The sequence below is a fragment of the Esox lucius genome, chromosome 17 (assembly GCF_011004845.1).
Source record: "Esox lucius isolate fEsoLuc1 chromosome 17, fEsoLuc1.pri, whole genome shotgun sequence".
NCBI classification, from domain to species: Eukaryota; Metazoa; Chordata; class Actinopteri; order Esociformes; family Esocidae; genus Esox; species Esox lucius.
The window spans coordinates 42,592,504-42,610,263 of record NC_047585.1 but is presented as its reverse complement, the minus strand read 5'-3'; the positions used below and the strand labels follow the sequence as shown (position 1 = coordinate 42,610,263).

The following is a 17,760-nucleotide window of genomic DNA, read 5'->3' as shown; positions in this document are numbered from 1 at the left end:
GGAAAACAGCTCACTAATAATGACGCACTGTGTCGACTTCCTGCTTTTGCAACTGAGAATGCTGTAGTCCCAGTTTTTTCTAACAACAGAATGAACTGTAAATTGTGTTAATTTTATTTCTCAAAGATTACTTCCTATCATTTATTATCTATGATATCTATGAATATATCATCTTCCTAAATTGCACATAATTTGTTTAAGGATTATATTCAGGTTGATAATCAGTTGATTATCAGTTGTGATCTTATTTGTTTATAATCCAATGTGACAACTTATCCTACATAGTGTGACAACCTACCCACTGACAGGTGCACACTCTCTATTAAATGGTCTACAACTCCGTACTGAAATAAGATATGAGGAGGTAATGAATACAAAATGTGCCCAAGACTTCCTTCTTTCATTTGGAATGACATTTATAGCATTGTGATGTATTGTGCCCTGTAAATGTTACAGTGTTAAAAGTGTGACAACATAACCTGTTCTCCCCTAAATATTATCATTAAAAGATTCAGAGAATTGAGAAATATCTGTACGCTAGGGACAAGGCCAAAAACTAATACTAGATGGCCATGATCTTTGGGCCCTCAGACGGACCTGCATTAAAAACAGACACAATTCTGTAGTGGGCATCACTGCATGGGCTCAGAAACACATAGGTTTGTGAACACAGTACATTTCTGCATCCACACATGCAAGTTAAAACTCCCATGCAAAGAAGAACCCATATTTAAAAAAGGTTCAGAAACGGCACCACCTTCTCTGGGCCCGAGCTCATTTAAGATGGACTGAGGCAAAGTGGAAAACTGTCCAGTGGTCTGACGAAATAAAAATTTGAAATTAACCTCTGGACAAGAGATGAAAGGATCCATCCAGTTTGTTATCAGCACACAGTTCATAAGCCAATATCCGTGATTGTATGGGGGTGCATTAGTGCACATGGTATGGGTGACTAGCACATCTGTGAAGGCACCATTAATACTGAACATTATACATGTTTTGGGGCAACATATGCTGACGTCCAGATAACATATTTTTCAGGGAAGGCCTTGCTTATTTCAGCAACACAATGCCAAACCACATTCTGCAAATATTTCAACTGCATGGCTACATAGTAAAAGAGTCTGGGTGCTTCCCTGGCCTGCTTGCAGTCCAGACCTGTCACCCATTGAAAACATTTGTTGCATTATGAAATGTAAAATATGACAGAGATTTCAAACTGTTGAGCAGCTGAAATCCTATATCAAGCAAGAATGGGAAAACATTTCACTTTCATAACTACAGCAATTGGTCTCCTCAGTTCCCAAATGCTTACAGAGTGTTGTTAAAAGAAGAGGTGATGCAACAGTGGTAAACAAGCCCCTGTCCCAACTTTTTTGCAGTGTTGCTGGCATCAAATAGAAAATGGGCATGTATTTTTCCAAAAACAATAACATTTCTTAGTTACAACATTTGATATGTTGTCGTTGTACTTTTTTCAATTAAATATAGGGATGAATTATTTGCAAATCATTGCAATCTGTTTTTATTTGCATTTTATGCAGCGTCCCAGCTTTTTTGGAAACAGAATTATTTATCACATAGGACCAATGTAGGCCTTCTTCAATTCAGCAAACCTACGGGTTTTCAATGAAAAACGTTTAGGCTGACAGTCATCTCGTTGTACTGTGTATAGACCTTACAGTCAACAGCCTCATACTGTGACTGACAGATGACGGAGCAGCACATTTTAGACGTTCTAATCAACGCAGTTATTCTCATTAATTCAGCTGTAAATTACAAAAATAGAACTCCACTTTGAACTTAAACCTTCGTCTGTTCTTTGGGTTTGGAACACCTGACTACAGTTTGAAGTGCATTTAAGGAACAAAGAATGGTCAAAACAAACAGAAAAAAATCTGTTGAGCTTTGCCCAGTTAACAGCAGGGCGCATTACCGGTCTTCACCATTCACCACTGACATGTTTATCTGTCACCTTCTCTTATTCTACTTCCTTTGATCCTTTCTGAAAGTGCCACCCTTGAACAAAACGAATACAGAGAGTTTCTGTCCACACTCCTTTGGAAAAAAAACTATGATCTCTACCAGGTGTACGGATTCGTTCGTCACAGAAATGTCCCCCCTCTTGGGCTTTTCGGGATAACCAAGCTTTAATTTTTATAAACCTAAAAGTCCGGTTAGCGGCAGCTAGTAATCGGGGTAAGTAGAAGGAGAATGACAAAAATCGTACAAGTGAACGGACTAAGACGGTTTTTTTTGTCACAGATCGGCTATCGCAGCAGACAAGCACACCAGGCTCCACCCCCATCTGTTAAAACAAGCTGATCTACACTGGACAGCGAAATAGAAAGATCTTGGTTACTGTTGCATCCTGCTGATGGCAGAGTCAGGATTCAGCGTACAAGTCCTTGGACCCGTCCTGTCTTGCCTGGGTTAATGGTCCAGCTACTTAAGTAGCATCAACACTCTCCAGTTCTGTGGAAACCAAACGAATCAGTCATTTGTATTTCAGGGAACTTACTAGAGACAATGAGAAGGCCTGTATCTTCCAGGGACTTGACAGGGTGACTTAAACGGGCTACTTTTCACTTCAGCAGTTAGCACAGGGTTAGCCGTTATCTCACTGAAGTGTATGAAATCTTGCTTTAAAGACTGCCTTTCACATCTGACATTAGAACAAAAAGATCCTCAACCCAACCAATTATAGCATGGGGGTGAAAATGAGACTCATTATGCCATACATCTACTGCAAACCCTCAGGCACGGTCCAAACTACTGTGTTGATCCTGCTGACTGTAGCTCAACCACACAGGAATGGCGCAACCAGGATAAAAACCCGGGTCAGATGAAGGCAGTGGTTCTGAGGAGCTGCATCTTAGTCCTTCACACCACTGGCTGAGTCCTGGTGAAAACATTTTTAACTTGAACTACCATAATATATTTTTTAAAGCTACACCAGTAACATTTCTCTTCATGGAAAATCTCTTACGGTTGTGTTACAGATTTGATTAAAATCGGCTTCAGGTGTTTATGACAGAAGGGTGTGACACTCAATTTTACCAATTAATTTGTTCCTCATGCAACATTGGTCTGGAGTCAGGTCACAGCTCACATTAGTTCTTCCTGACTTATATTATCATTTTAATTACAGAATACTAAAAATAACAATACATAAAACGTCTTTAAAAGAAAACCATTGAATATTACAAAGGTCGCAAATTGCAAAGTTAGGATATAAAATCTTTGAACAATGGTACATAATTGAAAATAAAATAATTTTCATAAAATGCATTATATTAACAGTTCTACTACATAAAAAAAAAACAAGATGGTAACAAATTACGGACAGAAGAGATGAGTTGGGTAGGCTACTGCGATTCCGCAATAAACTTTACCACAAGATGGAAGACAGACTTGAGATGCACATTACACCACAATCAGTTTAAATTCTCAAGTTGTGTCTATGGACAAAATCAGAGTAAAAAAGTACCAAGTACTCATCTGTGTTCACCAGTTTAAGGAGGTTCCCAATTAAGACCAAAATAACCAGCTAAAGGGAGTTCATAACTAACCAGTGATCTTAATTGATAATTCTTCACTTGTAATTTAATCAGTAACTGGTTGTTTTTGAAGAACCCTTCAAGGTCTTATTCAGGAACTTCCTGAAACAGGTGAACAGAGCAGAGAGCTCTTATCTTGTGCTTTTTACATCTCTGGTGAAAATAAGTTGCCACATACACAGGAGAAAATAAAAAGATTAAAAAGACTACAAAAGTCACTTGGTGACCGCCGCCATAATAACCCCACTCATTTGTCTCTACAGAAAACCATAAAACTGGTACTGGCTCCACAGGTTTCAGCTATACAATACTTGCCAATGTTTGAAGTGACTTGTTCTGGAACATACTCCCATTTAATCACTAAATATTGTACAATGATCAAGTCTTAGAACACAGAACCTGGGGGAAAAAAACAACAACATTCACTCCTATACTGTACAATTGCGGCAAGTGTTCAGATCGACCGAAAATCAAACCATTTAACCATATATCTGCCGTCATGATCTTCAGAAAAAAATTGAACTGAAATTAGGTACGTGGATGTGGGACAACATCTCGGGTCGTTTTCCGTCTCAACAGTAAAACATGCATAACCAAACAGTGTGCCATCAATTTCCTATTTTCTTTTTTATGCTTCTTCTCTCTACATGGTTTACCACATCCTCTGTCACGTCACGTCACAAGCCCTTGAGTCGTGGACACTGAAGACACCCCCTCTTAAAAAAAACACAACGGAAGTGTATGTCCTTTTTAGCACCCTATTACTTTTATAGTGCCCTACTTCTGACCTGGTTCAATCAAAAGTAGGGCACTATGAAGAGAATAGGGAGCCACTTGCATCAACGGAAAAGGACTTTTTAAGTGCAGCTGACAAGAAGCTTACTCAGGCGGGGCGCAACCTGACAGAATGTACAGACAGTAATGTGTTGTGTACAGTATCACACCAAATTTACCCTGCGTTGACTTACGCAGTGCATTCTGGTCAGCAACATTCTGAGAAGCTGCACTCCGCCACAAGCTTATCTAAAAAAATCCTGTGAGTTTTCTTCACCCAAACCCTGCCTCAAAAAAAAAAACATGTCCCCCAAGTTACATCCATACAGAGGTATTTCATTTCAATGGTCCCTGCCAAAAACAATAGGCCAGGTCCCCGTTGGAGGCGGGGTCAACACTCAGAGGGAAGCCACGAGTTCCTTAAGTTCATTAAGATCTTTTGTTTCATCAGATGCGACTTAAGAGTGCCAAGTGGTGTGATTGTTCCATCTCCTGAGCAGTAGTGGTTCCAGAGGCCCATAAAGACCAGGTGAAGAGACGGAAGCCGGGGTTACAGGTCGTCAGGAAGTGAGACGCTCGGCTGTTTCATTTCCACAAGGGATCCGACGCCATTTTATGGTGGCTAGTTTAGCTTCGCTAAGTTTTGTTTTTACATCGAGTCCCCCCTGAGTTAAAGCGCACGTTTGAATATTCAGGTTTTGTCATCGTCGCGATGTTAAGAACTCCACTGAGAAAAGTGGGAAATCAAGAACAGAAATTATCACAAATGTACAATTAGCTTGACACAGAGCGAGAGAGCGAGAGAAAGCTTGTGGTGAGAACGGCTGTCAAGTCATGTCACTAATGTGGACAGGAGAAGTTGAGTCCTGGAGGTGTCGCTCTGTCTGCTACCACCATGGGCTCCAGTTAACCCCCCACCCCCCAAGTGAGCCCAAGGTCAGCTCACGGTTCCTCAGTGGGAGAAGTCCCAAAGGTAGGTTTGCGAGCATCTGTTTGTGGCTAAGTACGCCTGTGTGTACGTGTGTCGGTGACTGTGTAAGACGAGCGTCAGTGTTAAAGAGTGTGTGTGTGTGTGTGCGCGCGTTCATCGAGTGGTATCAGTGCCCTGGTGCAGGACTTATTTCCCAGGCGAGTGGTCTGGTCAGGCCCGGTGCTGGTGACAGGAGTTTGATGTGCGTGGAGCAGGCTTGCCGGCTGGCTCTAGATTAAGGCAGCCGTGTCCATCAGGGCTCTGCTTGGGTCCAGGCTGGCGAAGAAGCACACATCCCGGTCCTTATCCGCCTGCAGGGCTGTGACCGTCTCCTCCAGCTCGTCTGAGTAGGCACTGCCCGGCTCTTTGAAGTACGCTGCAGAGAGTCAAATCAGCGCTGAGTCGAACTGACATTTTGTGCCCCAACGCAAACAGAAACACGGCAACTCGGGCGAAGCGTCCGACGCCAGACGTTCTTTACCTTTCTCCATGACACTCTGCCGCAGCGCTTTGGCCACAAGCACGCGGACGTTGGCCACGGGGTCCGATGACAGGCTGAGGAGACTGGGGAGGAGGTGTTGGGCGAACTGGTCCATGGGCATGCAGTCCTCCTCCACGATGGTCTGGGGAGCACAGCAAAAGGAAAATTATATCACCTATCGTAAAAAAACACCACAAAAAAAATCTAAAGCAAACTTCAATGCTATTTGGCCCTAAACAGACAGTATATAGTAGCAGGCTATCTGACCACTGTGACTGATAGGAAACTTAGAAAAACACTGACTATGTACAGACTCGGTGAACACAACCCGACCACAGAAACAGGTCGTCACAGACAGATCTGGCAACCCAGAGAGGACAGGTTGTGCTCCCTCTTCCCAGAGACAGAGAAACATTTTCTCCGACACTGCAAAAACTTTGTTGATATATGAGAAATATTTTTCCCAGAATTTAAAAACAGAATTGAATACTTTGAAAAGACAACAGATAGTGAGAAAAAGCAGCTTATTCTAGGAGAAAACCCCAGTTGTGCCATATTAGTGTCAAAATATGTAGCTTCCTGCCACACCCAAAAGGACAACCAATTGTACAGTAATAAATGTATCCTTTCCCTTACTTGTAACTGTTATTGTTCAGTGTTGTTTTCATTTATTTATTTAGCCTACAAATTGAATATATATTAATGTTTTCTGTGTATGTAGGAACACATTCCATGTCAATGAAGCCATTTGAATTGAAATTGTGTGTGAGAGAGGGAGATGATATGCAGAACAGGGTCGTGTTCATTGGGGACGATGTGTCAGAAAACATCCTTCCACTGGGTGCTGAATAATCTAGTTCCCAGTCACTTCTGCTTAAACGCATTGTTCATCTGTACCTACCAGGCATGTTCAACTGGATCAGAACTGTCACTAAACTGTCACCTTCAGACGCTTTGACGCTGTCAACTGTGACCATAATGTAGTCATGCATGCCTCCTTTCAGGGTTTTAGCCAAAATGCATGAAGGCATTTCCAGATCATTCACTCAAAGAAGCAGCCAATGGGAACGTGTTTGGAAGAGATTCATGTTCATGAACACTGTGTTTCAATAGTAAAAAGGCTGTCCTGACCTGGCAGATGAAAGCGAAGGCCTGACGACCCACCCACTTAGGACAGTGGCAGAAGCGGACGACGAGTTCGTTGATGAAGTTCAGGCCCAGGTCGTGTGCCCCACACGCATACATCTTCTGTAGGATCTCCACCACCTAGGGCAGACAAAACAACGAGACCGACAGCGTGTCATTCAGCACCATGAGCCGGCGACAACGCTAGGAAACACCAGACAAGCCTCACAAGCTGACTGGAGAAGCGGCGGCACACCCACCAGCTTGTACGAGATCCATCGGACCTCTGACACCTTGTCTGAGCAGAGCGTCAGTGCGATCTGTCTGAGGTAGTCAAACACATCGTAGTGGCCGTACAACTCGATGATCAGGATCAGCTGCCTGTGGAGAGAAGGGGCATCATATGAACACAGCGTCACTGTCTCGGAGGTCTTCCACCGCTATGGCAACAGGGGGGAGGCCCGGAGTAAATCAAACGAGATATTTATCCAGAGTGAAGAAACGCCAGCAAGCCTTTGCCCACAGAACGTACATCTGACCGAGGAGCAGCTGAATGGACGGCGAGGGGAGACTTACTCGGCCAGCTCGTATCTGAACCTCCAGTTGCGGCTGTTGTCCGTCACCATGAACTCCTGCAGCTGATACAAGTACTCTCTCCTCTTCTCAGCATGGAGCAGCTGCCACAGGGAACACAGAGGACAGACCGCTGAAACACCACAGCAAACGTAACCCTAACCCTAGCCACCGTGATCTAAACACGAATCACCTCTGGATACGAGCATCCGCCAGGGGGATAACCTTTGAACTGCAATCCAAATGATCGTGTCCAGAGGTGTTTTTTTGCAACACTGTTCGGGGCGAAGCATGTTCATTAGTGACCGCAGGCAAGAGAGGTGGAAGCAAACCGGAGCGAAAACGTGGTTATGATGATGCATCTATGTAGCTCTATTAGTGAATCTGGACATTGGACATGAGGTAGAAGTGTCCCCAGTGTGTTAGTCACCACATACTAACTATGTAACTGCCAATGTTCGCCTCGACGAGGACCAGGAAAGCGGGTTAAGAGCTTAAAGGCGGGGTAACGCCCGGAGCCACTCGCTGCACCGCGTTCTCACCTTGAGGAAGTCGTAGAGGTGTTTGAGCACGCCAATGCGCACCTCGTCCAGGTCCTTGAGGAAACCGTTGAAGATGGGCACCAGGTCAGCCGCCGTCAGCTGATCCCCCAGGATCACCGCCAGCTCGTGGATAGAGAAGGCCAGGGTCCGGCGGACTTTCCACTGTAGGGGCCATTAGAACACAAAGCTTCACTCCTCACCAAAATGTTGGACATATTATATCCAATAACACCACCGCTTCCTGCAGAGCTGAACCAACACTCAGAGAACGACGAACCCTCAAGGAACCCAGAATCCTAAATTATTTAGCTGGATTGTTTCAGTTCAAAATTTGTACTTTACTAAGTTCTCTCTAACTGCCAGACCTGAGTGTTTTGTGTTGCTGTGTGTGTGTGTGTGCGCTGCTGTGTGCTGTTATGTGTTGTGTTGACCTGTGGAAGAACAGCAGCTGCTCAGGGAGAACCTAATGGATGACTGAATAAGCAAATTAGAAACCCACTCTTTCTCGTCAGCGAGTGTCTTGGTCTGGTCGGATGTTGTGGATTGAAACAATGTCAATAAAGGCCCTAATTGAGAGCTATTGCCTTGTCAGCACCTGCTCCTGGCCATCTGTCATGTCAACTGCGGTCTGATCCAATAATCCAAAACAATGGGACGAATTACGCCGACACAAGCAAACGTCTCTGGTAACTGAAGTTCCACTGGGAGCGCTTTGTAACAAGGTCACATTAGTAAAGGCATTGCAATCACTTGCTATCGTTTAAAAACATTTAGCAATTATTTGGTATTGGTTAAAATAAGAATTTGAACTAGCCATCAAATACCAATAGTGAGCCAATATTTAACTCCAATAATTTTTTGTTGACAAATGTTAACAAAAACCTTGGCTTTTCTGGAGATTAATATTGGATAACAACTGGAAAAGCACTGGGTAGTTACAGCACATTTTGAAATTGTTAAATACATTTGTTATAATTGCTTTGTTAATTTTAGCTTACGGCTGGCAAATCAAACAGGGGCACGGTGGGCAAACCAAACAGGGGCACGGTGGGCAAACCAAACAGGGGCACGGTGGGCAAACCAAACAGGGGCACGGTGGGCAAACCAAACAGGGGCACGGTGGGCAAACCAAACAGGGGCACGGTGGGCAAACCAAACAGGGGCACGGTGGGCAAACCAAACAGGGGCACGGTGGGCAAACCAAACAGGGCCCTGTCAACTTTCTATAAGTGTAATATAACCTGTAAATAAGCCTTCAGCAGGGCCCCTGACAACACCCACCTGCACATCGGTGGCGAGCGTCTCGTACGTGTCTTTCAGGCAGTGCCAGTTCTGTCGGCCCAGCGTCAGAGCCACGCCAGGCAGGCTGAACGCACAGTGCTTGGCGATCTCCGTGTCCACCGTCTGGGCCCGGGCCGGGTCTGTCATGGAGAGGTACTGGTCCAGCAGTGGCTGTGGAATGACATTCTGGGGCGGGGCCAGGGGAGGACGGGGTTAAAACACCAACGTTACAGACACGGAAGCAGCAGCACCATACGCCCGTTCTCCGGACACACGCTCAGATCGAGAGCTTCTCTGACAGTCAAACGTCTAAGAGCTGTTGATCTGAACGCCGGCGTTTTCACTCGATTCATTGCAACAAGTTTCCAAACCGTCTGAGGGTTTCCCTAATCCCAGCTGAACGGTGGATGTGTCCCAGGACGCCTGGATGGTAAAGGGTTCTCCCTGAGGGGCTGTGATAGGGTGTGTTAAGAGTCAGTGTTGGACAGACCCGACTGACCTGGACCATGGATTTCTCCTCCACACACACCTGGTTGGGAGCAGACTCAGCCTTCCCCTCTTCCTCAACGGCCTCCGTCAACTCCGATGCCTGACCAATCAGAGCAGGCGAGACAGACCAATCAGTTAGCGCGCACGCGCGCTTCAGCAATAACGCCACATTGAATCACAGCCACAAACCTGTCGTAGGGATGCAGATAACCCACTGACATAGCTATTCGCTGAAATCAAAAAAGGAAAGAGGCGTTTTCACCCACCACACTGCTTTGGTCCGAGTCATCCCGCACCAGGACCGGCGAGTCCGGAGGGGATTCCCGAGCCTCCGTCTCCATCTCTTCTACCTCGACCTGTGTGTGTTCCTGTTCCCCCGTGGGCGCCGGTTCCCCAGCCTGCTGGGATGGAGGTTCGTCGCTCAACTCTGTGGTCTTCCCACCTGGGGAGGACTCGACCCCATCCCCGACCTCTGGTGGCTGGCTGTCAGACGGACCCTCTGCTTCAGTCTGGCTCTCCAGCTGGGCCGCCTTCAGGGCGGCTGAAAGAACCTGCACTTGGGCTGGAGGACACATATGGGGGGAAAAAACCCACAAAAACTGTTGTCAATACACAGATCAAGTTCAAACACCCTTGAATGTTCTGACCTAATGATTGAATTAAGAACAGGTTAGATTTTTTTCACAGTTTGTTCACCGCACAAAAAACTTTCAGGTGTAATGAACACGGGATGGTATCCAGTCCACCGTGCACAAAACCTTTTTTCCATAATCGTTTAACCACGTCATGTTTTTATTATTTTATTATTATTGCTATCCACTCAGGTGGTGTCAAATTCATGATTATGGTCTTGTCGCACCAACTCCCAGAGGACTCAGTAGAGCCAAAGCCCTGTTCAGTTTCCTTTAACACTGCTATGCATTGTGGCATGGGTGTGGCCAATAGTCGCGCACAGAACCATTCAATCGCAATATTATTCAACAACAAAAACAAAACCGAAAGTGAAAAAATAAAAATCTGAGTCTCTACTTTGTTACAGGGCGATGGGCCCCGAACAACGTAACGTTCCAGCGCTTCACCCCGTTTTTCCACATGCCGTGACACCTCACCTTGTACATCTGGGTCGTCCATGTGGGGCTGAAGGCAGTCCAACACCTTCTGTATCTGAGAGCTGGTGGCTGGCTCCAGGCAGGCCATCTCCTCCTCCGACCCAGCGCCTCCCTCCGTCACCCTGCCGGGCTGACCACGAGGAGCCTCTGCCTTCAGGATCTCCAGCTCCTCGCTGATGTCCGGTAACGGGGGCCTCCAGTAGTGGAAGGAGTTGAAGTTGTCGTCGGTGTGTTCCGTCTCCTTGCTCCGGCCGTGCGCGGCGGCGGGAGGGGCGGGGTTGCTGTGGTGGCACGCCAGGCCTTCGCGTCGCTCCCGGGGGGGTGTGTGGGCGGAGTCTGCACTACTGGCCCCCCTGGACATGGACTCCAGGGACGGGGTGGAGCGGCCATCTTGGTTGGCTTGTGGGGGTCTCTCTGTGGGGCCGTTGGTGGAGCAACGCGTGGAAGACGCCGGGCAGGGGGAGGGCTCGCTGCAACAGACAGCCAATCAACACCATCAGACACCATCTTTATTTACAACTTCCACAAACGAGCAAACCTTAGTCAAACTACGTTTATTTACAAAAAACACCACACATTCTAAATCAAAAAGGCTATTGGTCCATGTAACGAGTATTGTACATTTTGAAGAGTGTGTGTGTGTGTGTGTGTGTCTCCCAACCTGTCAGAAGGACACCGAGGGACTTCCAATAGTGTGCCGTCTTCTCTGAAATAAAGCCCTGTGCTGGAGGGGTTGGCGAAGGTTGAGATGAAGCGTCCCAGAGACTGAAAAGCAGCCTGGCGCACCTGGAGGGTGGAGAAAGCCTTTTCATCACATCACCGAATAAAACAACATGCAACAATAAACAGGAATCTATATCATGTTTACTATTAATCTGATCAAACTTGGATTTTTGTAATTCATGGTCATTCAGGCAGAAAATACAAATGTAATTCGGCCCTTTTGTTGAAAATGTAAAATTTCAAGACAAAATTAACGTTCATTAGTTAATAAGACCCAGTCCATGTTGTTCGCTTCAGTTTTTATAAAATGTTTTGCAAAAAAAAAAAGACCTTTTGGCATTATAACCCATTGATAACACCCCAGGACAGCTTATTATTTATACAGTGTGTGTGTGTGTGTATGCATGCGCCTTATTTACCCAGCGAGACTGGTCACTGATGAGGCTGATGAAGAGGGGAGACAGTTTTGAGCGCCGCACCCCGGGCGATGTGGAGTTGGAGACGATCATGAAGCACTCAGCGCATGCCTTTCTGATACCCCACAGGCTATCAGAGCACAGGTCAAAGAACTTGGACATCTGGGGAGCAGAGCCGGAGCACAATGACTACCCAGGACGTGTCAATTAGTGGAGACAATGGAAAACTAGGGCAGAACGTTTTGCAGATGAAACTCTAATCAGGTAGGTTCCTGTGTTCACATACCATCGGGGGAAGAAAAATAGTTTCCCAGTCACACATAACCATGTGTAAAGCGACACTAGTGAATCCCCCCTGAGTTGGGTTGCAAATGGAACAAAAATCCTCTCAGCCTGAGTGGAAAGGGAAGGGGCCTGATGTTGTGGCAAAAAAGGGTTTTCCCTGACGATGGTGCCGGGTATTTATGGTACGACCGGAATGCAAACAACCCCAGGCACGGCTCGAGACACCAGTCATTAACGACGGACGTCTCAGTCGGCCTGTTGTGTAATAACTGACATGAACGCGCCTCAGAGCGGGCGAGCAGGAAGTAACATCAACATTCTAGGAAAACATTTCAAAGCGTCTCATACCAGTAACTTCTCTGTGGCATCCTGGCCCACAATGGAACAGAACTCCCCAAAATTGGCCGCACACACCTGAAAGAAAAACAGTGCCAAGGTATGTAGTTAAAATGCAGTTTGTGTATCTTTGTTGCGAGACGACTACTATCTGAAGACAGATGGGGAACAGCCTACCTCACAACACTAAGTACATTTTACTGAATGGAGTAAGCAAAAGTGGAGTCAGTCCAGGAAAAGAAATATTACAGCCATCACAAACTCATGAAAATCCAAAAGAGTCTGGTATAAAATCCTCCCAGGTTCCTACTCTCAAATGCCCCTTGCCTTCCCTAACCGGCATTAACCTCAACAAGGGATTAAAATTCCAACCACATGACAACATTAATGTAGGCCGACATATTGAACCCCAAAACACTCCTTTCTTTAAATGCCATTTGATGGCTTCGGTGAGAAAGCAGGTTGACATGAGCCATTACTAGAAACAGTGTGGCAATGTTTATTGTCAGAATTGTGTTCTACCGACAGGAGCATGTTTCCAGCCGGTCCGGCTTCCATCCGGAGAAGCGCGTGTGCGTGCGTGCTCACCTTGCGGACCTGGAAGAGCCTGGCGTCACTGCACAGCTCGCAGAACCGCAGCAACAACAACTGTTCCACTGTGTCTCTACTCAGCATGGTTACTAGTTTACACATGATCTGCAGGGGGACAGGAGGGCATCACAGTCAGGGACAAACCAGCAGGGCACGTGGAGAAACAGCCACCACCCCCCGCCCCCAAAACCCGGTTATGGCACTGGTGAGAAAAACACTACTCTGACCCCAAGGTTGGCATCCACGGTCACCTTTGCCCTTGACCTCCACATAGATCCAAGCACAAAGGAATCATAGAACTGAATTCTCTACGAGCCCTGTTGGACTTGGGAGTTTGTGGAAGATTCGGCCAGGCATTCCCACGCAGCTAAGCGTATGAGAAAGCATTGTCATGGTTACAAAGACAAAACCCTCTTAAAACACCAGGCAGTGGATTAAACACGACCTGTACAGCCACCATCCTCCTTCTGCAGCTGCCCATTTTCAGATTTGTCATTCTAAATCCGTGCCGACTCCTTTCCCAACAGCCCGGTATGACGCGACCGGGGAATGAACCCGGAGATGGGGTGGGGGGCCTTCATTTCTGAGAACTGATTAAAATGAAAGCAATCTTACCGCGACGGCCTCGATCTTGTAATCGTCATCGCTGCTGGGCTCAGTGAGGTCCAATAGAACCGGACACACTTTGGACTCCACGTCCCCCTTGCAGATGAGTCCTTGCTCCAAAAGCACAAGCAGAGCTGCCTGACTTGTCTTCCGGACCTGGGGAAAAACACAGCAATCTATTCCAACTGCCTTACTCAACAATACGGACGTATTTTAATCACGTGATTCATATTCTAGTCTGATCATTGTTTTAACTGCTTTGTGACAGTCCAGGGGGATGATGAGTGCTAACTGCTTTGTGACAGTCCACTGGGATGATGAGTGCTAACTGCTTTGTAACAGTCCACTGGGATGATGAGTGCTAACTGCTTTGTGACAGTCCACTGGGATGATGAGTGCTAACTGCTTTGTGACAGTCCACTGGGATGATGAGTGCTAACTGCTTTGTGACAGTCCACTGGGATGATGAGTGCTAACTGCTTTGTGACAGTCCACTGGGATGATGAGTGCTAACTGCTTTGTGACAGTCCACTGGGATGATGAGTGCTAACTGCTTTGTAACAGTCCACTGGGATGATGAGTGCTAGCTGCTTTGTGACAATCCACAGAGATGATGAGTGCTAACTGCTTTGTGACAGTCCACTGGGATGATGAGTGCCAACTGCTTTGTGACAGTCCACAGAGATGAGGGGGAGGACGGTTCTACCTGGTTGTTGGGGTCGGTGAGATAGCGCACCACAATGGGCACCAGGTATCTGGAGAAAGCGGCTGGGAAGTTGGGCTGGCTCTCGTGTAGGAACATGGCGATGTTGGGCACCTGCTCCATTAGCTCGGCGCGCACAGTGGGCTCTGACGACAGACAGACGGTAACATGTCGTTGTTAAAGGACAGTGTCCAACAGCACAAGTTCTTTTTACTTTGGGGTAAAGTCCATGGCCGGAAGATTTCATGTCAATTCCGGGATTGAACTGCACTCCCACTAGATCGCTCCGCCAACACCACCAACACACGACAGTCAATTAGGGACACCGTGGAGGAGGAACAGAGAATGGAAACCACCTACCTCCATCTTCTGACATTCGGGCCACTGTCTCCATGACGCTGATGAAGTCGTTCTCATTGTCACTGAACTCTCGAAGCACGTCAAGAAGCCCGCGTGCCACTATCTGCCTGGAGAGAGAACCGTCACCAAGTTAGTACCAACAACTAGAAACCAGGCCAATACATCTGCCTGGAGAGACAACCGTCACCAAGTTAGTACCAACAATACAGGCCAATACATCTGCCTAGAGAGGCAACCGTCACCAAGTTAGTACCAACAACTAGAAACCAGGCCAATACATCTGCCTGGAGAGACAACCGTCACCAAGTTAGTACCAACAATACAGGCCAATACATCTGCCTAGAGAGGCAACCGTCACCAAGTTAGTACCAACAACTAGAAACCAAGCCAATACATCTGCCTGGAGAGACAACCGTCACCAAGTTAGTACCAACAACTAGAAACCAGGCCAATACATCTGCCTGGAGAGACAACCGTCACCAAGTTAGTACCAACAACTAGAAACCAGGCCAATACATCTGCCTAGAGAGGCAACAAGCATTAACATCTAGAAACCAGGACACCATTCTGCAGGACATTAGCAGATGAGAATATCAGCAGATGAGAACTGTTGTTGCTTGCTCCTTGGGGTTTCAGGTTGGCTGTTTTGTAAAAGCACTTTGTGACAACTGCTGATGTAAAAATGGCTTAATAAATACATTTCATTGATTGTTTGACTACTGACATCTACCGGAAAATCACACCAGTGAACTTAACAAGCAACGCAGGAAAACTGTCCTTCCACAAGTTCAGTTCGACTAAGGCCAATTGGAAGCTCTCGATGCTGTTAATTTGCGGTGGTCGACATGCACAAGCTAAGCCGAAAGCACACAGAGAGGGCTTTAAAACCACTGAAAGCATAAGACAGGCTTTTCGTCTTGGACTGAGCAGAAAGGAAGAAGAAACCACATCAGAAACGCTTCGGACCAGGGCTGTCACAGCAATCATTGTGGCTTGAGAGAGTTTACCTTTCGATCAACACTATTGAAATCTTACACTGCACAGACAGACAGCATCAGTACCAACACCACATTGTCTCAGAATTCACTATTGCTTCCATGCTCACTATTGCTTCTCTGCGGCACACACCCAAGGGCATCATCTTATTCAGTCATACCTGTTGAAGACATTTTCGCTGAAAGCATATTTCTCCAGCCTGCCCAGGGGGGTGAGATTGTCCTGCCCCGCATCCAGAAAGGCTGTGATCCGAATCCCATCGCACTCCGACCCGTAGTCATCAAACCCGACTATCCAGCATTGGGGGGGGGGAAAGAAAAATTACAACTTGACAATCTTTTTTTGTTCATGATGAAGTGAGTGAATGTGAACTGTGGAGACTACAAGTGAACACTTTAATTTCAACAAGGAGTCACTACTGTAAGAATGCCCAGTGTTGCAGTTATAATGCTGCTATATGGCTGATCCGGCCAGAAGCGCTAAGATAACATCAATTTATTTTGTAAACAAAGAGAGATGATGATGCCTTTCCATGAATTTTTCCATCATATTTCTCCCTGTCTCTGTAAATCTTAGTAGATGGGGGGGGGGGGGGGTACTCACAGTCATCCAAATCATCATGACCATCTTCAAAATATAAAGACAGACCTGCAAAATGGAATGTAGAGCACATAATGTACAGACGAGTAATCATATTCCTTTACGCTTCAGTCAATTGCTAGTTACCACATCCCCTCGGGATACGACATAATACCTGAACTGTTACTATGTAAGAGTGAAGCCATGCACCTCAATGACCTAGCTAGCTACATCTTGTTAAAGCCAGGAAGGCATTTGCTAATCAAGGGTATATAGTAAGACCAAAGTACAGAGGGCAATAATTACAACATAGCTAGAATTAGCTTGGAAACGTCCCTCAAAACAAACAAAAACATTCCATAACAATCTTTATAGTATACTTTGTAAGCCAAGTTAAACAACATTAGCTACTAAGTTTGCAAGTTAAGTAACGTTAGATGCGTAACATTATTTAAGCGTTATAATACTGTACTGTAGCTAACTTAAAAGGTAGCTAGCTCGCTAGCTAACGATACATGCCTTTGTTTTGGTTTTCAGATGGATTTGGTAAGCCAGGATATCGGTGTAAAAAAGCTACCTAGCAGGATCAACTACCTTAGCTATTTCATTAATGAAAGCAAGTCGGCCTGTCATATAAACTAACATTACATTAAACATATTAGCTAGATAGCGTACAGATATAAGAAACATTATAGCTACAACCTATGCGTATAAACGACATAAGAAATGTAATATTGACAACAACAAGCAGATACATATAACTACCAGAACTATTTAGCCAGTTAGCTAGCTAGAGAGTGAGCATAGCTAGCTGACATTAGCCAGCTAACAGTAACGTACGTTAGCTGGCTAGCTAGCCCTTTCGCTTGAAAACATAACTTGCTTCTCATGCTTCCTTACATGCTTAAACACAACACAAAATACAACAAAAAAATACGTATCATTGTATGTCCACTGTATTAAAGACACCATAAGCGGTATATTGACAAAAACGTTTTGGTTGAAGTTCAAGATATGTTATGATAGCCACATTACCTGCCATCTTGATTATGTGCTCGGCCAACTACCGTATCGGCTGTCACTCAACGTAGCCAAAACGACTTCCTGAAACGACTTCCTGTTGTTGTTTTTCCTATGAATTTTATCACATACAAAATCATGTAGTTCATTATGCAATAAAATACACTATAATGATATTCCGACGAACATAAAAAAGCGTGTTGACTACATACATTTCTAAACAAAAAGGAAACGGAGTGTC

General features: G+C 45.7%; 1 protein-coding gene across 2 annotated transcripts; it reads right to left on the bottom strand.

Annotated features, from left to right (window-relative positions):
• Positions 1-3,124: 3,124 nt before the first annotated feature.
• Positions 3,125-17,666, bottom strand: ppp4r1l (protein phosphatase 4, regulatory subunit 1-like). 2 transcript variants are annotated; one of them, XM_010880694.5, is made up of 20 exons: positions 17,535-17,666; positions 16,524-16,568; positions 16,081-16,210; positions 14,925-15,031; positions 14,568-14,710; positions 13,871-14,017; positions 13,253-13,360; positions 12,677-12,742; positions 12,047-12,205; positions 11,566-11,690; positions 10,905-11,374; positions 10,062-10,357; positions 9,806-9,895; positions 9,307-9,492; positions 8,026-8,187; positions 7,487-7,587; positions 7,171-7,291; positions 6,917-7,051; positions 5,786-5,927; positions 3,125-5,680 (listed from the first exon to the last, which is right to left on the bottom strand). In XM_010880694.5, the coding sequence occupies exons 1-20, from the start codon at positions 17,539-17,541 to the stop codon at positions 5,535-5,537; spliced, it is 2,886 nt and encodes a 961-aa protein (XP_010878996.4). In that variant the 5' UTR covers positions 17,542-17,666; the 3' UTR covers positions 3,125-5,534. The 2 variants fall into 2 exon arrangements, with proteins under 2 accessions (XP_010878996.4, XP_010878997.4); XM_010880695.5 differs by having other exon boundaries at positions 9,836-9,895.
• Positions 17,667-17,760: the final 94 nt, after the last annotated feature.